The 27,500-nt window shown below is 43.2% G+C and overlaps 1 protein-coding gene across 7 annotated transcripts in view; it reads left to right on the top strand.

Moving 5' to 3' along the window:
- DICER1 (dicer 1, ribonuclease III) overlaps positions 1-27,500 on the top strand; it is a 251,195-nt gene that overhangs the window by 162,260 nt on the left and 61,435 nt on the right. For all 7 annotated transcript variants that reach the window (XR_015055053.1, XM_085869504.1, XM_085869501.1 and 4 more), the window contains exons 19-23: positions 9,223-9,405; positions 9,492-9,597; positions 10,437-10,612; positions 10,706-11,633; positions 12,204-12,356. Coding sequence is in view for 6 of the 7 variants with exons in the window: in XM_085869504.1 (XP_085725630.1) it covers positions 9,223-9,405; positions 9,492-9,597; positions 10,437-10,612; positions 10,706-11,633; positions 12,204-12,356 (1,546 nt within the window). In the remaining variant the exon portion in view is untranslated. The remainder of the gene's footprint in view (positions 1-9,222; positions 9,406-9,491; positions 9,598-10,436; positions 10,613-10,705; positions 11,634-12,203; positions 12,357-27,500) is intronic.

The following is a 27,500-nucleotide window of genomic DNA, read 5'->3' as shown; positions in this document are numbered from 1 at the left end:
AGTGTACCTATGATAAAAATTACAGACCTCCACGTGCTTTGTAAGTGGGAAAACCTGCAAAATCCGCAGTGTATCAAATACTTGTTCTCCCCATTGTGTGTGTGTGTGTGTGTGTGTGTGTGTGTGTGTGTGTGTGTGTGTGTGTGTGTGTGTGTGTGTGTGTGTGTGTGTGTGTGTGTGTGTGTGTATGTGTGTGTGTGTGTGTGTGTGTGTGTGTGTGTGTATATTTTATATATATTTATATATATATATATATATATATTTATATATATATATATATATATATATATATATATATATATATATATATATTGTTGCGAGTTCACGTGTGATTGGCCGCTCAACTCGAATGGCGGCCGCCTCGCCCACTGGAACGGACAATTCAGCCGTGACCCTCTCAGAACATTGCCGGGAGCTAGTCACGGGTGGGGGTTTAACCTCACCACGATCGTGCCAATTGTCCACCCGCGCAGGATAGAGTTGCTCGCCAAATTCGATCTACCTACGTACCTGCGCGAATGGTCGACCGGGCGATCGTAGCACGCCACAGGCCGACTCCAGACACGAACCGCTTAAGCCGTCCGTTCCGTGCTACAGTGATAACCGAGCGGTGTTATCGTCGGCCTTGACGGTTCCGATTACTTACCGGGATATTGAACCCACTACGAACCCCTTACGTGATGCAAGATGGAGGGTCAATAAAAAAGGAAAAGAGATGAAGCAGAGCGGGAACAGTTCAACAAGCAAGCATTTTTAATTCACCCACACACAGACAAGCACGTATCCACAGCCATACAGTCAAAATGCACATAAAAAGCAAAGGAAGAGTTAAAACCGAATATGCGTACACACGGCAACACTTAAACAGTTCTACTTGACGGACGGCGCCAACACACATTTACACAAAAGCAAAGGAAAAAGAAAGGAATTCACGACTTCCCTTTTGTGGCTGGTGAGTCCCTCTGCCACGACCGTCAGCGGGATCGCGCCTGGCCCCGACCCCTCTCGCGGCCGGCGAACCCTCTCTGGCATTCCCTGTCCGGGCGCGCAGGTCCACCTCACAACTGGCGCTGCCGCGTCTCCCGTCCGTGCCTTCGTGACAGGGCCGCTCGCCAAGCCACGGGCGCAGGACCTCTTCCCTCGAAAACCAGACTCTCGTACCAACTCGACCAACCCTCGCCCAACCTACGACCAAAAAAAAAAACTCAACTCTCGACCAACCACCCCGAGGTCCGTCCTGTCCGCCTTTTGTAGCGTGGGGCTCCACCCATCGCTCTGCCCCGTTTTCGGCTCCACCTTCCTTCGAGAAGGTTCCCGAAAAGGGGCGTGCCCTCTCGTTCCCCCCTTCCCGCGCCGTGCGGGGGGCGATGAAAGTCAGTCTTGGCTCGGGGCCAGGGAATTATTCCCCCAAAAAGAGGCCTCCACCTTTTCTCACCTTTGACCCCCAGCTCGGATCACACTTCCCCCACACCGAGCGCAGAGAACTTAAACGGGAGAAACAGGCGGGAAAACCCGCGCGTCCTCGCAGTTCCTTCCTTGGCGCCTTTGTTTGCCTTTCGGAAGCGGACGTAGTGGTGAAGATGTGGTAGCGTAGATGGTGGAGGTGGCGTGGTTGTCGTGTGGTTGGCGCTGTGATGGGGATGGCGTGGTTGTTGAGATGCTGTTTGTTTGAAATAAAAGATAGAATAGTAAAATGGCTAACTGGAGGATCGCAGCCCGAATGATCACATAAATTCCCTCTATACAACGGGTTTGGGCTAACGACACATGTACCTCTGGAGATATCTCACCTGAGGGCCCTTTATGGTGTAATGCGAATTTCCACAGCCGTAACAATATATTGTTACGGTTGTGGAAATTCGCAATACACCATAAAGGGTCCTCAGGTGAGATATATTCCATTCCATCCATTAGGACCATACTCTGTGCAGAGCGTTGGTGCCGCCGAAGCAGTCTCCTTGGCTATTGGGAACAATCCTGGACGGGTCGCCACTCCGACACAGTATACCAGCAAGCTGGCACTCATTTTGCCGACCTCGGAAGGATGACAGGCAGAGTCAACCCCACCTGGTGTGAATTCAACAGCTGAGCGGGATTTGAACTCAGAACCCTAGGATCCCAAGCCCACTACCTTAACCATTAAGCTAACACCAGGCATAGATATATTGATAAGTTGTATAGAGGGAATATATTTGATCCATTCGGGCTGCGATTCTGCAGTTAGTCGTTTTTCTTTTGCTGTTGTTATTTTGGTGCAAGAACAACAATGAACATCGCCACAACCAACATCTCAACGATCACGCCATTCACTACACGACGCCAACAATCACCCCATTCACACCACGACGCCACCTTCCACAACTACGCTACCACCATGCTCGCCACTTGCCATTCAACGAGCACCGTGCGGTCATGATCTCCGCGGGGCGGATGAAAGGAGCGGAGTGACAGCAGCAACAAGGGTGCGAAGGAGCATCTCCCGCCCAAAACGCCCGCTCAAATATCTCCTGCCCGAATCTTCCTTCCCTCGTCGTACGGTGCGTGGAGAAGAAAACCAACAATGCCTGTGAGGTTTTCCCGCCATTTTTCCCCGCGCTTGGTGAGAAAGGGGGAGGCGGTGGTGCGTCCTCTCCCGATTGGCGGATGCGCGGTGTGACGCGGCCGGGGGAGAGGAATGCCCCCCTTCGAGGCATTTTCTGGAAGCGTCTCGAAGGAAGGAGGAGACAAGAACGGGGCGGGGCGGATCGAAGGGCGGAGCCCGACCCTACAAAAGTGTGGGCGTGGAGAGTCCCAGTTCCCTTGTCCCTGAAGGAGAATTGTCGAGAGTTGTGGAGAGTCGCTGTTCCCTTGTCCCTGAAGGAGAATTGTCGAGAGTTGTGGAGAGTCGCTGTTCCCTTGTCCCCTGAAGGAGAATTGTCGAGAGTTGTAGAGAGTCGCTGTCCCTTGTCCCTGAATGAGAATTGTCGAGAGTTGTTGGAGAGTCCTTGCTCTTTGTTCGTTCGTTCGGAGGAAGAGGTTGACGTTCTGTTCGTTCGTTCGGGTCTGGTCGGGGTCGGGTGAAGGTCGTCAAATTGGCGTAGGTCGTCGAATTGCCACGGGTCGTCGAACCTGGTCCCTGGTGATTGTTCCTGTCGGGCGGACGACACATGCAGGCGCGAGGCACGAGCCCAGTGGACCACACCGCCGGAGGGACTCGGAGTTACGGTCACCAAGGACTCGATACGCTCAGGGAAGTCACGACTTCCTTTTCTTTTGGGGTTTTGTGTAAATGTCTGTGGGTGGCACCAGTCTTGAGAAGTACAACTGTTTTAAGTGTTGCCGTGTGAATTGCATTATTCGGTTGTAGATCTGCGTGTGTCTCTTCGCTTGCTTTTATTGTGTTTTCTTGCTTGACTGTAATATACGTGCCTTCCGTGCTGCCATGTGGCGCGGAATAAATGTGCTGGTCCATTTGTCCCCCGTTTCGCTGCGTCCTTTCCTTTGTTTGAATCTCCATCTTGCATCACGTAAGGGATTAATGGTGGGTTGAAAACACCCGGTAACTAATCTGAACCGTCAAGGTCGACGATAACTCCGCTCGGCTATCCCTGTAGCACGGAACGAGCCGCTTAAGCAGTTCGTTTCCGGAGTCGACTTGTGGCATGGTAGAACTCCTCGGTATGCTATCCGCGCGGGTACTTAGGTAAATCGACCATTCGGCGATCGGACCCTATTTCGCACGGGTAGAATGCGGACTGAGTTGTGGTGAGGTTAAACCTCCACCCGTGACTAGCTTCCGGCGTTGTTCCGAGAGGGTCACGACTGAATTGCACGTTCGGTGGGCGAAGCGGCCGCTATTGGTTAAACGCGGTCATTCGCACGCCGGCGGGGCGCGAATTCGCAACTATATATATATATATATATATATATATATATATATATATATATATATATATATATATATATATATATATATATATATATATATATATATATATATATATATATATATATGTATTATACCTGTGTCGTAAGAGGCGACCAGCGTTGCGTCAGGAAGGGCATCCGGCGTAAAACATGTGCCACATCACTATGCGGATCATACGGATGATCCGCTGTGGCGACCCCGAAAGGAGCAGCCGGAAGAAGAAGAAGAAGATATATATATATATATATATATATATATATATATATAAATATATATATATATATATATATTTATATATATAAATATATATATATATATATATATATATATATATATATATATATATATATAGAGACAGACAGACAGACACTAACGCCATCTATATCTCTATTCTAATTCTAACTTGCCCCACTAATCCCATACACTAGCTATTTCTCACATTTTTCTCCTCCCCTCCTGGGAGGAAGTACAGGAACATGCAAGGATAATGAAATAATGATTGAATTTCCAAACTGAACTTTCAAAATAATTGAAATTTAATTCTTTACTCTTTTAAAATACAATTCATTTTTGTTTCTTTAATAAAACATGATCATTGTAACACCTTTTATTTTAAATCAGTGTGCAAATGTGACAGTAAAAAAAGTTTATTTTCAAAGTGGCGTAATATTTCTGTACAATACTGAACATTTCAAGGAAGTAAAAATGCAAAATGCTGATGTCGTTGATGATTTGATGATTTTAAGGTCTTGGTTACATCTCGGTTGCATCTTGAGCTTGTTCTTAATAACTGTGCACCTTTATTTGCAACACTGATGTGTGAGGAAGTCTTTATGCAGCTTCGCGACCCGGGGTTCTCACAGTTAATTTTTGAATTTTAATCAGTAAGGAATTTTATTCAATTTCAATGATTCTAAAGGGTGAGGTTTTTTTTCTGCGTTTTTTTTTTTAATTTTTGTTTTGCATCTTTGCATCATCTAGAATGTTTCCCTCCAATAAAGAGGAATTTTTTTTCTTCACTCTTTTTTCCTTTTCTCCTTTCTCTCTATCTCTCGCTATATCTCTCTGTTGCCCCCTTTTCCTATTCGTTTATACTCTTATCTTGTGTCCAAGCATTGCCATACTGCCTTACTCTTTGATTCACTTGCTCTTCCATGACCTTTGATCTTGTGGAGAAGAAAAGCCATGTCCTTTTAAATATATACAAGAAGAATCCTTGATCAGATGAGTGACTACAATTCCTGACAACAGATCATTAATTCATCATTTCAGCGAAGTACTTCTCCGAAGCAACGATCATTGCTTGCTTCACCATTTCTGTCAACAAGTGTTTCTGCAATGTACAGATTGGATATTAATTTGAAGCAAGGGCAGGAGCATAGTACACCTACACTTAAAATGTCACATTGATAGAACATCTCCCAAAATCCAGAATCACTGCTCACCTCCACTCATTTATTCCTCTTTTTCCTGCCTGTGGAATGAACTTCCATCTTCAGTTTGATCTCATCCTTCCCTCCAGGTCTTCAAGACAGCTGTTCACCACCTTATCAGATTGTCCCCAATCCAAGAGCATGATCTTTACTACCCTCATAACCCCCCCCCCCTCCCTTCAACCCACCCCAACACCCTCCTTCCAAATTTCCAGTTTTCCCTCCTGAGAGTTTCCTTCTGTATCCTTATTGTCCACCCCATGCATCCTCCCCAACCCCTCATTCCTCCCCACACTCATTATTTGTCCAAGTCTCCCTCTATTTTGTCCTTCAATTTTGCTGTTGGTGTCCCCCCCCCTCAACTGTATGTTGTTGCATCATGATACATTCATTGTTCTCGCTCATCCATGAGCCTTGACTGTCCTACCAAAAAACATTTGAATTTGCACATAAGAAAGCTTCCATGATATGGACTGTATGCATTATTAGTGGGGTGTGCTTACACATTGTTTAAGCATACGAACCGTGCTTCCCCATTGTCTTGGGTCGCTCACCTGCATTTGATTTTTCATTTATTTATTTTCATTTGTTTTTTTCATTTACTTATATTTTCATTTATGGATGCTTTCCGACAGTTCTTTGATTTTTCCTGTTGTATCGGCTTCGATGTCCATCGGCACGCAAAATTGCCGTCCTTCCCACTTGTCTCGGATCACTCACCTACATTAAAAATAAAAATAATAATTTATTTCTTTTTCATTTATTTATGTTCTCATTTATGGATGTTGTTCGACGATTCAGTGAATTTTCCCGGTGTACCGGCTTCGATGTCCATCAGCATTCAAAATGTCAGCTTTCTAAGTCACTCGGAAGGTACCGATATTTAAATCGGTCAGTGAGTGAGTCAGTCAGTGGTTAGAAAGAGCGTATGTTAGATATACTAATGGAAAAAAATTCCTGTGCACCATAAAAGTTTTTTTACATGAAATGATACGGATATGTACCCGAGCAATATGATGGTCAGTCAACCTGTACCTTGGCATGTTCCCCAGTTTACCCGTGAATTTCCGGAATTTGCACAAGCATACTGTCCACTGCACGCACAAATTTCCATGCACATGTCCTGAGTCACGTAACAGTGCTGCACATGGTACTGAGCAAATTGCAATGCAGTACGATTCTGTGAGCCATCCCAGCCATGAACAACACTTTTTTTATTCATGTCTAAACATAAACATGATGCCATGCCTTTCTGAAAATGAACGTCGACGTGCTGTTGGCATGCTTGAGACAGGAATTCCACAAAACCTTATAGCCAGACATTTTGGTGTTTATTAGAACACCATACAGTCCCTCTGGAGATGTCAACAAACTGGCAACATCAGTGACTGTCCATATTCTGGGTGACCACTTGTGACATCACGTCGGCAGGGTAACCATTTCCAGTTGGTGCACATTGGTTCCAAACAGCAAGCTTGAAAGCTCGCAGCATCCCTGGCTTGTGACCAATCACTACGAGGAATCAGTTACGCATGCATAACATCCGACGATGACGACCAGCAGTACATCGGATTTTGTTGTCACATCATCGACATGCGTGCCTCGCTTGGTGCAGACAATATCTGAGGTTCAGGAGACAAGATTAGGCTAGTATCTTCTTTACAAATAAGTCCGAGATTCCATCTTGAAAGCATTGATGGCCATTGTCATGCTTATCGATGGGAAGGAGAACGTTATGCTGCCGCATTTTTTGTGCATCGTTCGTCGTTCAGCAGTGGAAGCGTGATGATATGGAGAGGCATCACTGCACATCACATCATAGAACCCAGCTGGAGGTCATCAATGGCAATTTGACAGGTATTCAATACCGTGATCAAGTTCTCTGTCCTCACGTCCTCCCGTTCCTGCAGGATCATGGACGTCACATCACACTTCAACAAGATCAACGCACACCCTCACATCACACGAGTGGTCACCGACTACATCGCACAACAGAACATTCCCACACTTCCCTGGCTGGTTGTTTCGCCTGATCTTTCTTTCATAGAACATGTGTGGGATGAAATGGAACGACAATTGCACAGTCTTAAAAACCAGCCGGCGATGTGAGCCCAACTGTAGCAGGCCTTGGTACAGATCTGGAATAACATCCATCAATCCTTCTTCAACCACCTTGTGTCATCAATGATGGATGTGCTGTTGCCAAGCATGTCAATGCAAATGGTGGTTCCACCAGATACTGAGCTGTTAACTGACTTTTGACCGCACCCTCTTCGAGCCTTTGGAGACAGGTCTTGCACACATGTGTTGACATTCACATGTCGATTTTATGTTTATCAAACAATAAATATTGATATGACCAAACAACATGATGAGTTTGTTTTCATTTCTCATTTCAGAGCCCTGTCACACCTTGACGTTTTAGCCAGCGTATGGCAACGTATCAAAATGTATGTAAAGCGCTGGCGTACGCTGAACTATTGATGTTTTTTTTTCAGTTTTGGGCGTATTCATAACGAGTTGGACGTTTGCATAATGTATTAGTAACGTACACAGAACGTTTCGATAAGTTATACCAACGAATGCTTAGCGTGTTGGCGGCGTTCACAACCTATGCCTAATGATAGTCTAACTTATGCATAGCGCGGCAGCGTATCGCCGATGATCATGTGGCATAGCCTATTAATAGGCTGCCGCTCAACGATTTCAATCATAACCACACTAGAAATCGAAGTGTCAACATCACCGTCATGCCGAAGAAAAAAATAAATAAATCATGGAGTCTGGAACACTGACAGGTTCCTCCTGTGAAGCCCATTTTTATATACCAATTCCCCTAAACGCTGCCAATACGCCATTATACGGTAGCTGTAAGTTAGAAACACGTTCAGTAAGTTCTGTGGTCGTCCGGAAGACGTCAAATACGTCTACATACGTCAATATGCGTTGGAGATACGTTACTCACAGGTTAGAAATAAGTTTCGGGTACGCTAAACATTACCTCCACATGTTTCGACTTCTGAGTAACTTACAAGTAACGTGTGTCAATGATCGCATAACGTGCCTCCAACTTATGGCCAGCGTATGAGGAACGTGTGAGTCATACGCCGAGCACGTCGGAAAATTTTGAGCATGCTTAAAATTTGTCGACGAGCTCGGTGTACTACGACGTATGCCAGTGTGCTTCAGCGTGCTCTTGACGTATACAAAATTTACTCATAACATATTCGATGTGTACCAGCGTTTTAGACCAATTTTTCATACGTCGGCAAACGCTGGCTAAATCGTCAAGGTGTGACAGGGCTTTCACATAGGTGTAAATGATGCACAGGAACTTTTTCGGTTAGTATGGGATAGTTACAGCCCTTTAATAGGTTTGGAATTTTTTTGAGTCAATTTTCCCACTGAGACTGGCTTAAAGCTCACCTAATCATCACTACATCTTGTAAATGTTGTTTTTGTTGGCTGTCTGGTATCCTTTGCTTTCAATCTTGATCTCTTAACAAAGTCTGCTGATGATAAAGATAAATTGAGGAAATTGTGTTGCCATCCTTTTTCTTTTCTGTTACCTACATTACCATATGTTCTCTTTGTAATATCACTAGACACATTAATATAACATTATGAGAAGCATTATTAACACTAATCAATGATTAGTTGAACTTTATCAAATCTAGGTTACAGAAAAAAACCACTTTAAATTTTTGAGCTGTTATGTTGAATTTCTTTGTCCCTTTATTCTAAGTACGGTATTTTAGTGAAGAATCAGTTTCTTGTTTATTTATTCTTTAACTTATTTTGTTTGTTTTGTGGTGTCAAATGTTATTCCTTTTTTTAAATCTTTTATTTTTTTTTTTTGGCATTGTTGCATTGTCCTCTCAGCTACCGGAATTTTGACCAGCCACATCGATTCTATGTCGCGGATGTCTACACAGAATTCACCCCACTGAGCCCATTTCCCTCACCTGAGTATGCCACATTTGCCGAATATTACAAAACCAAATACAACCTCGATCTTACCAACCTCACCCAGCCTCTCCTTGATGTGGATCATACATCATCACGGTGAGCAGTAAATCTGATTGCATGATTCCCTGTACATCTTGTGAGTGCTCAACGTGCCCTAACTCGACCCTCCTGACTCTTTGAAGGCTTAATTTGCTGACTCCACGGCATTTGAACCAGAAGGGTAAAGCTCTTCCATTAAGTAGTGCTGAGAAACGCAAAGCAAAGTGGGTCAGCCTTCAGAACAAACAGGTGCTGTGCATTCTACACATTTCATATTGAGCTTTGACATTTTAAATCAGACTAACCTTTTATTCACTCATTCCCTCGCTTTCTGTAGCAATCGAGAATCTGTTTTGTGCATGTTGAGACTTTTGCAGTTCAGAAGATGAAACTAAACAATCGATGCAACATTGACATTAAAAAGCCAAATTATCAGCATCAACCAACATTTTAGCCTTCTCAAGACATTTGATCAAAGGAGGTCATGATAGGATGTTTGATCAAAGGTCATCTTAAATGGGATAATATTTTGATTAAGCTGGCACCTTTTGTAAAACGAATTGTATAATTACTTGTCTCCTTCAAAACGGGATCAGAAATAAATTGGCGACTTACTGCCGTTTGTATGTGGTTGGTGAAAGGTATCAAAAATGGTCGGGCTTCGGTGACATACAGGGTGATTGGACCTGTTTTTGTTCACCCTATTAGTATGCCTGTATGTGACCCCATGGCCTGTTAGCATTGCAGTGAAATATACTGAGCAAATGCTATTGATTATCAATATGTTATCTTTGCACCCGAATGGCATATTCCCATTGAATAAGCTGATCGGGCGCCATGAAGAGTTTCACTGCATGACTAACTAAAAGCAAACACTCTCGGCTTTTCGTAAGAAAAAAGAAAATATAGCATTGCCACCCAGTTCATCTTTGTAACGTAAATGGGTCAATGTACAACTTTTATCGCTTACAAGAACTGCACAGTGTTATTGTCCTTGGTTTTATTATTAGTTTGAATGATGATCGTGACCAAGTATTTGAGGAATGTAACAACATGTTTCTATTCAAGGCATTATTTCTTGTTTATAGATCCTGGTGCCAGAGCTGTGTGCCATCCACCCCATCCCAGCGTCGATGTGGAGGAAAGCAGTGTGCCTCCCCAGCATTCTCTATCGTATCCACTGCCTCCTTACATCTGAGGAGCTGCGGTCTATCATTGCCGGGGAGACCGGTGTTGGCATGCTTACCCTCCCAGACTCCTGCCGGTATAAGAAAACATGAAAACATACCAGATTTTCTTTTCCATGCGTGGATTTGATCATTATGCAATCCTTCTGCTTTCTTTACTCAACTTTCAGGTATCCAAATCTGGATTTTGGCTGGAGGAAGTCTATCGATGTCAAAAAACCGAATGCTTGCTCCCCTGCTGTAGTGGAAAATGGCCCTTGTTCGGTGGAGAAAGTGAACCAGCTGTCTGAGCAATTCTGTGGCTTGCGAGCCAGCCAACCTCCTGTAATTCTGGAGTGTCTCCAAGAAGGCAAGGAAGATGCAAAGAACAGAGACCAGTTTGCTCAAGGTAACCATGCTTCAGCTGCTGGAAATGCTCTGTTCGTTGGGGATATGCACTTTGCCAATGGAGATGCAACAATTGCACTAGATGATGTCCAAGGTAATGGACTCGATCCCTGGACCAAGGACAAGTCATCAAAAGAAGCAGTAGAGGATGTTTTAAAAGGCTCACTTGATAGTATGCAACCTACCTCAAGCTCTGCTGCATCTTCTACCGCTGTGAACATCTATGCACCTTTGTCCATCACTAAGGTTGGCAGGTCCGAAATCTCCACGCTGTCTGTTGGCCAGCTAGAAGTTGCACTCTCGGGCACGCTCCCAAATACCATTAAGCAAGAGACTCAGAAGATATGTACTGACATAGCTACTGAAACAATGGACACGCACTATTTACAGACTCCTATTGCACTTGAGCAAACGTCATCAGCTTCACATTGTTTTGCAAATCATCATTCATCTTCGACTTGCATTGCTCAATTAAGAGGTGAATTGAGTGGGCCAAAATCAAATGCTGGCCCGACACCTGGCCCACTGATTGGTCCAAACCCCGGCTTGGTCCTGCAGGCCCTAACACTATCAAACGCCAGTGATGGATTCAACTTGGAACGATTGGAAATGCTGGGTGACTCATTTCTCAAGTATGCCATCACTACCTACCTCTTCTGCACCTACACTGATGCACACGAAGGACGGCTGTCATACATGCGCAGCAAGAAGGTGCGACCCTGATGAAAAGGCCTCTAGAAACTGAAAACTGTCCATTCCCCCCCCTCTCTTTCCCATTCCCACTTTGTGTTTTGTTCAACTTCTTTATTTCGACACCAACCACATTTTCCACCCACTCACCATCCTATACTAGTGGTTTTTCACACCAAACACAACTTAGCTCTGTCAAATATCAAAATGTATTCTTATTATGTTGCTGTTGTGTAGGCAAACAGCAGCTACGTTTTTTGGGGGGTTTTTTGTGAGGATGGATTTCATTAATTCAGCATGTATAATAATTCAGTTTCTTTCTTGCACTGTTTTAATTTCCTCTTTTTTCCTTTCGTTTTGTCACATCGGTGAGCCACAGGTCACGGATGATAACTTTCATGTCACAGGTCACAGTGGCAGATATGCCCCGACACGGTTTGTCATCTTGTTCAACTGCATTTTGACGTGTGTGTGTGTGTGTGTGTGTGTGTGTGTGTGTGTGTGTGTGTGTGTGTGTGTGTGTGTGTGTGTGTGTGTGTGTGTGTGTGTGTGTGTGTGTGTGTGTGTGTGTGTGTGTGTTTGCTTGCACAGGTTAGCAACTGTAACTTGTACAGACTTGGAAAGAAAAAGGGACTCCCTAATCGCATGGTTGTGTCCATATTCGACCCTCCTGTGAACTGGCTTCCTCCGGGCTATGTTGTAAACCAGGAGAAATGCCAGAACACTGGAGTGAGCACTGATACGGTAATATGTGTTTTATGTTTTGATTGGTGTTTCAAATGGTTCTATACCAAATGTAGCAGAGTGTAACATAGTTATTTAGGTGGTGTACAAACCTGGTTCGAACAACATGAGAAATGCTTGGTGTTTCATTTGCACACTTGCGTAATCCACCTGACTTTCCCACCTCACTTTTACTGGGTTTGCATGTATGATTTGTCATTACTTTTGTTTTGGATTCTTTAAATGTTGTTTGCTAGCATATAACGTTTTGGAAAAGGCCAAACCGTTGTTGCAACAACATGATGGAGGAGGCATTGATTATCCCCAAATAATATGCAAGACAGTACTGTATACTCTGATGTATTTCCAACTTGAAGTATGGATGACTTAGCTTTTGCCTCATTGTAATGAGTGACATTTAAAGTACTTTTTTATCGACATTTAAATAGTTAAGATTGAAACAATATGTGGTTGTCACTGTGTCAGAACTCTTGCCTAATTACTGGACTGGTGAAGTAGTAAGGACACTGAACTGATAATCCCGAGCTTGTGGGTTAAAATACAATTGAAAACAGTTGTATTGAGGAAGTGCATTCTAAGCAGCTTGACATTGAGATAGTCTCAGAAGCATTGTCACGTCACTGTCAGATTGTCATTAAGAACCTAGCTGCCTCACGAATGGCCTTCATATACATGAACAATCTTGCCATGGTCTAAGCTGTTGGTTATCTCAGTCGATACAATGTGGTTTGTAATCGCCATCAAATCGGCTGGGTGAGGGTACTAAACTGATACGAATAAGTCAGTGCCGACATCGGTAAAAATAATTTAACACACTGAAAATTGCGAGCTCCTCGTAACTTGAAATCATTGCTAGTATTTCTGCTGCTGTGGAATAACGGAGTCCATCCCCCTGCCATATACAGTTAGTGCCTTGAACTCTTAAATATCCCAATGAACAAATTTGTTGCACCTTATTGTACCCTTTTGTTAAAACCGTTCGTTGTCATCTTGATCCTGGCTGCATTAAAACAGGAAGCACCTTGAATTGCTGCCTTTTTTTTTACCCCTCCTTCCTCCATCTCCACGTGGTACCTCCTCCTCACCCCCCCCACCCCCTTCCCTATGTGCAATTCAGCCTTTCAGTCATTGACTAGATTTGAGTCGATATTGATAAATGCATGCGAGACCTTGAATGTATATTGTTTGGAGCATGAGAAGAGCCTTGAGAGTCTTGATAGCCTTGATCACAAATAAAAAGATGGTTTATTCAGCCTCCCTGTAGGATAGGGGAGGCTTATTGCTGTTGTAGGGTTTGTTTATACAATTAGTGCCCCCATTTTTAACGGTTCCATAGAGTTTCTTGGACCCCGAGGAGTACTAAACCACAATTTGGTTCGTTTTTTTTTGGGGGGGGTGGGGGGGGTTCTATTCCTTTACTGCCAATGTCGGAGTTGTATTTCGGAGCCGGCTGGGACTTTCGGAATTAAATTTTGCATCAATAATGGGAATACAAAATATGTGGGATTGACATAATTGTTATGACCTCTATCTCTTTTAAGGTCATGACCTAATTATTGACATTTTAACATTTTTCATCATAACTCGACTAAGGCTTTTCTGATTGGAACAAAATTGCCCTCTTTAGATAGCCTAGAGCAAGGCACATTCACGCTTTATTTACATCACACCCCTCTGAGTTGAGGGTCAAGGTGAAATGGAGGTCTGGAAAAAAAACTTTTTTTTCAAATCAAATACGGAATCTCAAAGACTGCTTGGCCTCCAAGATGTTTTTGCAACATAATAGTGCACCTGCACTGAAGTTGTGCACCTGATATTTGTTTCGTGCCCTTGACCTACTTTTTTCGGATGGTGACCTAATTACCAAAAAAAAAACCTTTTTTGATCATAACTCAAATAATTTTCCTCTGATTTTCACAATGTTGAGTTTTATCGATAAATAGATGCGAACACATTTTATTAATTTACACTTGATCTCTAAATGTTGAAGGGCAAGGTCACATGGTGGTCCAAAAATAATGTGGCCGTCATTGGACCGCAGGCTTCGGGGGAGGCTTACCCTTAACAACCGCTTTGTGATCGCCGATATCTCGTCTTCGATGCATTTTACAAACCTAATTTTTACTTTTGGATATTTTCTGCCTTATTTCACATCTTTTTCTGAGAGTTGTTTAAAATCGAAACAGCATTTATTATAAGTCTTGTTCTTCCATTAGCCTCACTCTTCGAGAAAAAAAAATAAAAGTCTTATTCTTTAATAACCTCGTAAATGAACGTGTATGCATGCACACTTAATCGTAATCTTAACAGTTACGCCATCAAGAGTAAAAGCTGTCTTTGGTAACCAAACATGTTTTGTCCATGTTCAGAGTCAATATTTAATTTTGCATCATAAAAAGCCAATTTTCAATTTTGGGCTTGTTTGAAAACCCCCCACCTCTGTCTGGCTGAATTTTTGATGAAAATTTTTAATCCAAAATAGTAATACATAAATCTGACCTGACATTACATAATAAACTACAAATAGTTTTTGCTAAATTCACACGACAGGGCAAACGTTTGGTGTTAATACGAGTAACATCGTAACAATTCACAAAGAATACCTTCCCATTTTATATTCTTCCATACGGTCGACCAAAGGGATGCAATGTCGAATCTAGTTTATTCCAGTGAGTTTGGAGAGTCCCATCATCATGGTTGGGCTCCGAAAGTTTCCTCTGACCCATCTCCAAAACTGAGTTCCTCATCAGAAATGTCAGCCTTATCACTCGTCACCTTGCACTTCTACTTCTACTTCCACTTGTCTTGCAGTTTAAACTGATACACAGGATGGCAAACGATATGGGACACACCATTCATTTATGGGACCTGTGTTGTTAATAAAAGGTGCCTGTTGTCATCCACATCCTTTGGAAAAACGAAATGAAGGATGAAGCGCAATTATTTTCTTCCTAAACCCTTTTTTCTTTGTTAAATGTGCAGCAGGTGTAATGTATTCCATTGATGTTTCTCAAAATGCTGTTTTGGTATTTATTTGGGTGCAACATGCATTAAATGTAGAAATAGGTCCAACATTTTCCCATAAATGACTTCCGAGTTTTGAACAGTGCAGACCTTTGCAATTATGCATCCCAGGGACACAAACATGAGCTTTTTCACATTATGAACAATCCTTCAACAGACATTATAATCTTGGTCTCATTCTTACTAAAGGGTGAAGAAATAAGCTCTTAAAAATTTTATTGACACTCCGTTATTTATTTTGTGACCAGGCTTGGATTACAGTTGACAAATTAGACCCAAAGGCAATGAGTATTCCATACATTTGGAGTATCCAATCCATTCCAATACTATGCTCTTTTGTCAGAGCATCAGTGTTGTTATACCCGCACACTCATAGCAAGGCTAAGCAATTGGTTCACTTCTGTCTGTCTGTCTGTCTGTCTTTCTGTCTCCAAACGTCAGTTTTATGATTGAGGAACAACTTGTTTTCAATTGAATGTTGTATTTTGAACACAAATCAGAACATGAATAAGAAAACAAACCTGTAGTTTATCAGTACTTTGTCTCTGAATTTGTCCTGATCGCACATGTGTCGAGAGGAGTGAGATAATTTTTTTTACTGTCTGCCTGTCTGGCAGTTAAACAAAATTGAAAATCATTCCAAACAGCAAACTTACTGTTTTTAAGGACATAATTAAAGGACACAAGCAACAGGCATGAAGAGCTAATGTAATGTGTTAGATTAGGTTGTGTGAGAGCCCTGCGTCAACGACGGTAAACTTCCGGAATGTTTTTTTTTTTTCCTACGACCTTTAAAATCTTTATATTATTTAAATTGAATTACGTGCTTGAACACTGTAGAACACAGTATAACAACATATTTTGGCACTTTCAAAACTTCTGTTTAGCAGTACTTGGACAAAATATTATGTCACCACGTCCGAACAAATTTGCCGCTTGTAGACCCCTCCCATGTCTTTGTTTCTCAAGACGACATGGGCTTAGGTGTTCGAGGAACTCTCCAGTTGCAGCATTTTCTAGGTGGAGGATATATTGGATCTTGCCATTAGTTTTCCTAGAAGTAGTCGGGGCAGGAATTTGAAATTTGCCCATGATGTCAACTCATAAAGGCCTGAACAAAAATCGTGAAAGACACACTGTAATGCACCAATTGAATGCCAGCAGATGGGATACGTGGCAATTAACATCCTTCCAATGATTATGAAGCACAGATTGATACAGCACCCTGCCTGTGAAGCACCAGAGTTACAGTTTATAGTCAGATTGGGAAACAAAGCCAGGCTACACCGTTCAAAAGTAAGTATGATACCTCTATTCTATTCTGTCAGCCCAAATTAAAGTAGATAGATGGATTTTTATGTTGTTCCCGGTTATTTTATATTTAATTGTAAAAGCAGTACGTATATCAATCAAGATTATAAACATTTGCTTATTACCTCTCTCCACAATGTTACAGTCCTAACTCTTCTCTTGTTTGTAGTAAGACTAGCCTGAGGTACTGTTACTGTTCATTCTGCTGAAAACCCCTTCTGCACTTATTTTAGCAATAGCCTTCATTATCTGAAACAACTTTATCAGATCCCATTGTAATTACCTCCTCTATAATATCTCCTTTAGCCGTTCCTTATAGCCAGAGATGGTGACTCGAGTCACCAATTTTGTGACTTGAGACTTGGCCTTAAAGACTTGAGCTTGTAGACTTGCTGACAATGACGATGAATGAATGAACACGATATCAAAAGAAATATATCTCAGTGATGTGTTTGTGACTAATTTTCATTTGATATCTGGTAGGATGGATGGATTCTACATCCTTTAATTCAGTATGTCCTTGAATTATTATTTTTTCGTCAATGTGTTTTATGGAATTAAAATAACACACACACACACACACACACACACACACACACACACACACACACACACACACACACACACACACACACACACACACACTGGTTTTAACTTTGAGTGGACGTTCTTACAATACACCGTCGAGACTGAGCATTACTGCGGAGCTTGCTGCTACTCTGTGCATGTGCATTTCACTTTTCAGGGTTGCCAGATTTAAAGAGTGAAAGTATCGAACCTCAAAATTATCGTATAATTCCCACAAACAACTTGAAAAAATTTCTTTTTAACTGTCATTAACCCACAATGTACAGCAATATTTCATTGTTCAACAGTCGACCATGGTAGATTCATGGCATCATTCTCAAAAAAATCATTCCCGTTACTCCCTGGTTTTACCCTCACTGTACATGGTCTCTGCTGTGCTCGTTTATTCCCCGTTATGAAGGGATTGATGCATGAGAGTTATGTCATAACGCCTTAGCTATAAAAACAGCCTTTTGAAAAAAATCAATACATGGAAGCGTGTTGTGCAAATTTATGCATCACAGAATAAAATGATCAAAACATCCATATATCAAATATTAAAGGGGAAAATTCTTACATTTTTTTGGAAAGAGGAGATAAATGCGATGTTACATGATAATATAACTTTCATCACTCTGTGATGTCACATTGTGGATGGTTGAACATGAATGAAATGTCACAAAAATGCAGTAAAGTTAATACAGACAATATCGACTCTGGATTGTCAGAGGCATATTTGAAGGTAATGTTTTTAAAGATAAATTAATAATTTATAACGCATTATTGTACACAGCTCCTTCCCAATTCCATATCCAAGCGATACATGACGTCATCGCCGGGCACCGAAGGAAGGGAGTACTCAGTTTTCACTTTGTTTTCCTGTTTGTTTGTCCGGGCGATATCTCAGCCATCCTTTGAGCTCGGAAGCTGAAATTTGGGGACAAGTGAAGATTTGCTTTGGCAAAAATTGTATTTTTAATTTTTATTATTAATTAATTAATTGATGAATTACTTAATTACTTTCGATTTGTTGATTATTTATTTTATTTATCATCTGGGCAATATATCAGGCACCTTTTGAGCTCGGATGTTGATGTTTGGACATGACAGTCACCAAGTGATTTGGCGAGGAGTATTTTTGATTTATGGATTAACCAATTAATTGATTAATTACTTAATTATTATTGATTTATTAATTACTATATTTTATTTCTCTTCCTGGCAATATCTCAATAACCTTTTGAGCTCGGAAGCTGTTATTTGGACATGAGAGTGACCAAGTGATTTGGCTATAAAGAATATTTTTGATTTATTGATTAATCAATTAATTATTTTCTTTTTTGCTTGTCCGGGCGATATCTCAGCCATCCTTTGAGCAAGGAAGCTGAAATTTGGGGACAAAAGTGAGGAAATGCTTTGGCAAAAATGTTATTTTTTGATTAATCAATTAATTACTTAATTATTATAGATTTATTAATTATTTATTTTATTTCTCATCCTGGCAATATCTCAGGCATATTTTGAGATAGGGAGTTGATATTTGGACATGACAGTGACCAAGTGAATTGGCTATAAAGGGTATTTTTGATTATTGATTAATTAATCGATTAATTATTCATTTTTCGATTAATTACTTAATTTTCAAAAAGTTACAGATTTGGATGAAACAGCAGTGGTTTAGGTATGCAATTCAGCAATTGATTGAGAAATTAATTATTTTATGATTATTATTTATTTACGAGCAAATACAACCCATTGCTTCGCTGATGGGGGTATTAAGGGGTGGGGGGGGGATGGGGGTATTAAGGTTTGGGGGAAGAGAGGAGAGAGGGAGGGGAGGGGAAGATAGGAAGGGGGGAAGAGCGAGGAAAGGGGGGGGTGGGCATAGCTCTGCCTCACCAAACGTTGCTATACCACGGGAGGGAGGGATGTGAGAAGAGAGACAGAGACGGAGACAGAGACAATGGAAAAAAAGAAAGGAGAAAGAAAGGTTAGGGGTGGAGGTGGGGTTATCAAAGAGAATGATATGTTATGCTTAATGACCGAACACACACACACACGAAAACAAACTCATGTCAGAACAGCTGTACACACAATGACACAGCAGAGTACATAATATAATCCGCTGGCATATCTGCAAAAACTTTGATGTCCCAGTTCCAGAAAATTTGTGGGGACATGAACCAAAAGTAATCACTCAAAACATGGAAGGACAGACTGCTCACATACGAACTAATGATCCCATCGAACATGAACATCAAAAACCAAACGTTGTGACCAGATATCATACTTAAGTACAAAAGAAGAGAAGAAGGCAATGCTGATTCAGGTGTTAATACTAGTGATTTTGGATTAAACGATGCAGAAATAAAAAAATGACCAAACACCAAGACCTCAAGAATGTGGTGAGAAGATCCTGGAAGGTGAAGAATACCAAAGTTGTACCAGTGATAGCTGGACCTACAGGAATGATGACAAAGAACCTCATAGAGATATTAAACATAGGAGCAATAACCCTGGGCGCTCACCTGGTAGCGGCTGGATAAAATAACCAGGCAACCACTGGTAGGCATGGCTGACCCACAAAATATATAATGGAGAAGAAAGTAAATACCTACGGATTTTTTTTTTAATGCCTTGAACAAACCTTGGTACATCACGGGTGATGAAGGTTGTGGTCAAGTTTCATCGAAATTGTGTGTGTGGCTTCAGAAAAAAGCAAATGCATATTTTGAGGGACAATCCCCCGTAGAACCCCCAGACTCCAATTTTTTTTAACGTAGTAAACACACTTTGGTATATCACGGGTGGTGAAGATGGTGGTCAAGTTTCATCAGAATTGCGTGTGTAGTTTCTGAGACGAAAGCAAATGCATATTTTTGGGGGAAATCCCCCTTAAATCCCCTTAGAGTCCGATTTTTCGAATGTCATGAACAAACTTTGCTGTCATAGGTGATGAAGGTTGTGGTGAAGTTTCATTGGAATTGTGTGTATCGTTTGAGAAGAAAGCAAGTACCTCTTTGGGGAGACAACCCACTACCCCCCCCCTTAAACTCCCTCTGTAGACCCCTTCAGACCACGTTTTTTTTGTTTTTTAAATGCCATTACAGGTGTTGAAAGTTGTGGTCAAATTTCATTGAAAGTGTGTGTGTGTAGTTTCTGAGAATAAGTTGCAAGTATTTGTGGACGGACGGATGATGCGCCATCCCATAAGCTCCCCGGAACTACTTTGTGGGTGAGATAAAAACCATCCCTGGGAATATTATCACAAACAAACTACATTTGGAAGCTGTTTGGGGGCTCAGCGATGATCCTGAAGAGAGCCCACGGCACAAAACTTTGAGAACGGAAAACTTCACAGCTTGGTCCATGAATCGTGATCCCTTACCGAAATGAAGGTGGATACTTTGAGCCCACCCTGGTAGGCCTCCATTCCATATTCTGAAACCCGCATATGTAGATACCAATCAACGACACACACACACACACACACACACACACACACACACACACACACACACACACACACACACACACACACACACACACACACACACACACACACACTAGTATAGATTTTAATTATACAATTAATCAATTATTGTACACGACTCCCAATTCCGACTGCATGTGCTGCAAGGCAGCATCGCCGGAAGCTCAAGGCACCCCGGCGATGTCGCACGCTGAAGGATTTGTTATTTATTTACCTGGCATGGGAGCGGTGTACTTTGAATGTACTGCTACTGGCTAAGTTTCTTTTTGTCGAGGAAATGGATTCTGCCCATATTTTGACGATTCGGTCGCTTATGTAATAAGTAAATTGTGTTTAGAGTAATCGATTTTTCTCCTTATTTATGATCTAATTCGTTTATTTTTTTGTTGTCGACCAATATTCCACCACTTTCTGAATTCATTCCGTTCACCTCTATACTGTGGTGTCATTTGTTTTTCAATATCATCTCAATGATGAAGCCATAATCCCAGCCATAACCATATCTATAACGCTAATCCGAATCCTAATCCTAATTCTAACTTAACGTGTGCACATCCATGGTCCACAACTCCATGAACGCGGAAGTGACGTGTGCATTGCTTTGCTCAGTTGCTCTCTGTGCACGTGCTTATGTGGTTATTCTTGCGTGAAAAATGTTTTGTGAGGTGTGACTGAGAAGGTCATAATCTGCCCAGGAGACAGAAAAATGTTCTGAAATTTAAACTGAAAAGTGAAGATCGAGTACTTTCGTGTTTAGAATTGCCAGAATTATTTGTGCATTTGCAATTATCTGTCATGCAAGAGGTTGAATTATCGTACAAATACGATACTTATCGGACATCTGGCAACCCTGTCACTTCGTTATCTGTAGCATAACGGAGGTTCCGAGGATGATCTTATTTGTTTATAAATATTTGAATCACCAACCTTCCATATTTAGAGCGGAATCACCAAGATTAATGACACCTAAAGACTGAGTCTGGTCACCGAGTTTCGTTACCGATTGTAACCATTTTGGTCACCAAATGTAACCATTACACCACTGAGTGTGGTCGACGAGTTTGAATTAAAGGAATTAAACTGTCATTTTTTATTTTTTCCATGTAATTTATTTTGCAGAGTGCACATGCTCAAAAAATACATCAAGCACATATAAACAACCAGCTCATGACTCGTGTAAACCTTTTGAGTATTAAAGGCTTCCACGTAACCAAGGTCTATGATATAAATGACATGACACTTGACTTGAGACTTGCCCTCAAAGACTTGAGACTTAATTGAGACTTGGCTCAGGTGACTTGTAGACATCTGTGCTTATAGCCTCATCTAGCTAGATCCAAATTCAATCAAGTCGTTCTTCACCGAATCATGTCTACGTAAGCTGTCCTTGTATGCTTATTTTATTGAGCAAAGTACTGGGTAGAATATTTGAAATGATCTCATTGAATGCAAGCTGTACCAGGGTGCCATATAAGCTTGAATGGGAGGTGAAGGAGGAAGATGGATGAAATGGAGCTTGTACTCAACAGAAAGTTGTACGGGTGTTGCTGATGTTGGAAATATATAAATTGCTTATCAAGGAATGCAGAAAGAACCCGACATTCGCGGGGCACACGTTCCTGAAAAATGCTACGAATGTCGCATCTGCGATTGCCTTTGTATTGTTTCAATAGGAACAAGTGGTGCCAGGCACAACAAATCCCGCCCATTTAAGGCATAAAGTTATTTTGGGGATCATATTTAAATTTGATACATCCTTAACCTGAATGTTGATTATAAGGAATAGAATAAGGAATATTTTAGTTTTAGTTTGAAGTCAATTAAACCATTTTTGACGAAGTTATGACAGTAAAATGATTTTGACCTTTCAAGGCCACGTAAGGTCAAAGGTCATGGTGTCAAATGAAAGCCAATAAAGGACTTGATATACGAGGTGTGTTCAAAAAGTATCCAACCTTAATTTTTGTGCGTAAACAAATAAAGCTAGGGAGGCGTGGTTTGGTGCACGTATGTAGGCGATCCCAATCGGTATGCTGAATATTTTCCCGCCTGCGGAAGCTGTCAGTCGCCGACAGACCGCTGATGAGTGAGGAAGTGTAAGTGAGCGCCGTCAGATTTTCGTTTTTGACGAAAAGTTGTTTACTATGTAAGACGAATATCAAGTCCTTTATTGGCTTTCATTTGACACCATGACCTTTGACCTTACGTGGCCTTGAAAAGTCAAAATCATTTTACGGTCATAACTTCGTCAAAAATGGTTTAATTGACTTCAAACTAAGACTAAAATATTCCTTATAATCAACATTCAGGTTAAGGATGTATCAAATTTTAATTTGATCCCCAAAATAACTTTATGACTTAAATGGGCGGGATTTGTTGTGCCTGGCACCACTTGTTTCCAGTTGTTACTGAAGTTCGTCAGGGGTGTGTTCTGGTGCCTACACTTTTCAGTGCTTGTGAGGACTGCATTTTGGGGAGGATGTCTGAGAGGTCAAGCTGCGGTGTGTCTTTTGGGAATGTCAAGATCTCGGACCTTGATTTTGCAGATGATACAGTCATCTTTGCGGAGACTGGATATCCTTTTGGGTGCCCTTGCGGTGCTGAATGAGGAGTCGGAGCCACTGAGATTACGGGTTTTCTGGGTCAATACTCAGATCCAGGCTTTCAATGATTTCTTGTCTATACCTGTTTGTGGTGAGGATGTTGAGGTCATGGAGAGATTCACTTACCTTGGCAGTGATATTCATGTCTCTGCTGGCTGTGAGCCAGAGGTCAATAGACGTCTGCGTCGGGGCTGGGGAATCATAGATTCACTGGATCATGGGGTGTGGTGCTGTCAGTAACTGTGCAGGAGGATGAAAGTCCGAGTCTTCCTGTCGTTGGTGCTTCCAGTCTTGCTCTCCGGATGTGAGACTTGGACTCTGACCAAGGATCTGAGACGGAGACTTAATTCCTTTGGTACCAGGTCTCTTCGGAGAATCCTTGGCGATCGCTGGTCGTACTTTGTGTACAATGAGTGGTTGCTGAGACAGACTCAAATGAGATTTGTTACCTGCATAGTCCGTGAGCATCAGCTGCGGCTGTATGGACATGTTGCTCGTTTTCGTGATGCTGATCCTGCTCACCAGATTCTCTCAGCGAGGGAGCCTTGTGAGTGTAGGAGACCAATGGGGCGACCACGTGGCTCGCCACACCTTGTCACGCATGGATAACTCCACGCTTTGGTGGGTTGTCAAGCAACCATGAACGCCGATTGGTACTGCCAATCGTGGCAGGGTGTCACTACTTCGCGTGTTACTGTTTTTGATGGATTGACTGCACGAAGCGAGTTTTGTGCCCTCAATGCATAGTTGTGTTAACTTACCTGATCAGGTGCAGCTGAGTAGAGCTGCCAAGTATGTACTGGCTAACAAGGGCCAATCAGTGGGGGTAAAACGTCCCAGCTAGCACTAGGTGTGGAAGATACTCGACCAATGGGGGAAAGGACACAACAAACTGGGTACATTTATAACATAAGCAAGTTTATTTATGAAGCAGGTGCAATGAAAGGCATGTGTACAATAGAAGGTTTTAATACAAAGCAATATGTACATACCACAGGGAAGGTAAGGATTTGTGTGGTACCACAAAATAAATAAAAGTATTTACCAAACAAGACAATGCATAATTAACCTTTTGCAATCTTTACACAAACTTATGGTACTCAATATATAACAGGCGCCATCAGGATCAGACCCCGGGGAAATAAGAGAGCAAAAGAGTGAGAAAAGAACGAGGTGTTTGCGACCTCTATGTTCCCTCACACCAGTGTGACCACTCCTTGGCTTTTTTCACAAAATATTGGCATCTTGGTTTTCTATACTGTATGTGTTCTTGGCGTATAGGTTTTCTATTATCATCGCTTTTCCGAAACCTTGTGAATTCTTGGCTTTTTTCATTGGCTCACCTTGGCATTTATGAAAATGAGGACTGGTCACACTGTTTTGGCTTATTGAGATTTGGTCCATTGAGGTGTTTTTGTCCACTGAGATGTTCTGGCTTATTGAGGTTTGGTCCATTGATATTGTTGCGAATTCGTGCCCGCCGGCGTGCGATCGGCCGCATAACTCCAATCGCAACCGTGTCGCCCACCGGACGGACAATTCAGTCGTAACCCTCGTGGAACTACCGCCAGGAACCAGTCACGGGTGGGGGTTTAACCTCAGCACAGCCCAGTCCGCATTCTACCCGCGTGAAATAGGGTGAATCGCCGAATGTCAATATACCTAAGTATCCGCGCAGGTAACCTACCAAGGGGCTGCACCGCGCCGCAGGTCGGCCTGGGATACGAACCGCTTAAGCGGTCCGTTCCGTACTACAGTGATGACCGAGCGGTGTTTTCGCCGACCTCGACGGATCCGATTCTGTTTACCGGGCGTTCAAAACCCACTACTCGTTCAACGATGCAAGATGGCTTTTCAAAAGGGAAATAGGACACGACGAACGGGGTACATTGCACACAAGGACATTTATTCACAATACAGCAAAACACAAGCAAGGGCAGTCATGCAATATACAAGTAACAAATAGAATGCAAAATCAACACGACCGACTATAATTATTATTTACAAGCACAGTCACTTATACAGTCGTTACTTCGCGCCACAGCATGCATACAAAAACAAAAGGAAAGACCTCCCCATAGGCAGGGAGGTAGACGGGGTCCGGGGACCTTTATAACGTAGGCCTTGGCTGACCGAATGGGCCCCCGAGACCGTGCAGGTTACCTGCCCCCCGCCCCCCTTAGTGGTCGTCGAGTCGTGACGTCCCGTTCCCCCGACAGCGTGGAGGCGCCTGGTTTCCGGGCCTCCCGCGTGGCCGGCGAACCCTCTCCAGACACGCAGGTCCACACCACACAGCCGGCAGAAATGCGCCTTCCGTCCGCGTCCCTGATGCACGGGCCCTCCGCCGGACCCCGACCACAGGAACAGCTGAACCACCCTAGGAGCGCTGAACCACAGGAAGCACGAGCACCAGACCACCAAAGGCAGGCGAAGTGTACCACGAGTCGGAAGAAGCAGCAGGTCATGGACCACCGGGAGACGGGGGAAGAGAGTCATGAACCACAGGGAGATCTCTCAGAGAGCCCCGAGCCTCGCGTACAGTGCGCCCTTCATAGTGCGGGGCTCCACCCTTCATAGCGCGGGGCTCCGCCCTTCGCTCCACCCCATTTTCGGCTCCACCTCCCTTCGAGGCGTTTCGAGAAGTCTCCCAAAAAGGGGCGTGCCCTCTCGCCCCTCCCTGCGCACCGTGCGGGGGACGGGGGAAGTCTGTTTTGGCTCAGGTCCAAGGAATTATTCCCCCAAAAAGAGCGCCCCACCTTTTCTCACCTTTGACCCCCGGCTCGGATCGCACTTCCCCCACACCAAGCGCGGGGAAAATAGGCGGGAAAATTAGGCGCGAGAAGCTGCGCGCCATCGGAGATCCCCCTTGCTTCCCTCCTCGCGTTCTCTGACGGTTTCCGACGCGGAAAGGGGGTTGTGGCGTGGTTCGTGGAGGATGGCGTTCGCAAGCTGGCGTAGTGGCGAAGATGGTGGTGGTTGATGTAATGGTGATTGTAGCGTAGTTGGCGTTGTGGCATAGTTGGTGGTGGCGGTTGTTGGCGTGGAGGTTTGTTGCAATGGTGGTTCAAAATAACGATAGATAAAGAAAAACACTATCTCAAAGGATCACAGCCCGGTGAACAAGAATAATTCCCGTTTAACAACGGTGGGGATATCTAACTGAACACAGACTTATCGGGATAACTGATCTAAGGAACCTATATGGTGTTCTGCGAATTTCCACAGCCGTAATACTACCCCCTCCCCTTTTTACAAACTCGTCCCGAGTCATCAAATTTTCGTGTGCCATCATGTGTAGTTCTCCGCTAATATGTTTTAGCTTCAGATCCCTGAGTATGACATTCAGGGTATTCATGTCCCAAAAATAAATAACGTACGGGCTGAGTAACTAACTAAACAAACCCACTCATACAGACGACTTAAATAAATTGCCGGCACTAAGACAAACATGCCGGGGGCGCAACTCATTTACATTTTACACCTTAACCTTATAAATTTACACTACACCATGGCCCAGGATCTATGGACTCTAGGAAAAAGCAGGGAGCCAGGCTGCTCACATGCAGTCTCTGGCTCATGAAACCATGCAGGTGACAGGGAATGCGGCCGGCTACCCACATGTAGTCCAAGGCCTCCCCCTTTTTAAATAAGCGCAGTGAACACAAGCGGTGCACGGGCTGCACAAATGCAGTCTCCGGGTGCAGCTGCCAACGGGCAGTCCCTGCGGCACGCGGATGCTGTTGGCTCAAGCAACACATCAATGAACGGTGGCTGGATGGATGGATGGATGGATGGATGCAACAAACAATGGTGCAAGGGCCGCCGGTGCCATCAGGGCAGTCCCTGCAATTTGCGCGATGATCCTGGCGCACATGGTAATGAACAAGGGGGGGGGGGATGCAAAACAGAACAGGGGCTGGTGGACATGGGCCAAGGCAAAGGCAGACAAGGCATGGCATGGCACAACAAGGCCGTTGTAACAAAAACAGCTGGCAGATGAAGCGGCCGGCACAGGCCTTGCAGTAAAAAAAAACAGCCAGCAGATGAAGTCGGCCAGCCTTTTGCCTGGAAATAGAGGTTGGTGGAGGGAGTGTGGTGGTGCTGGCCACTTGGAAGGCGGGCTTGGACCTACCCTACTGTCTCCCT

The sequence above is a fragment of the Eptatretus burgeri genome, chromosome 2 (assembly GCF_056783735.1).
Source record: "Eptatretus burgeri isolate ZD-2024b chromosome 2, Ebu_testis_v1, whole genome shotgun sequence".
In the NCBI taxonomy this organism is placed as follows: domain Eukaryota; kingdom Metazoa; phylum Chordata; class Myxini; order Myxiniformes; family Myxinidae; genus Eptatretus; species Eptatretus burgeri.
Note: the sequence above shows the minus strand (reverse complement) of the source record. Positions and strands in the feature narration are given on the sequence as shown.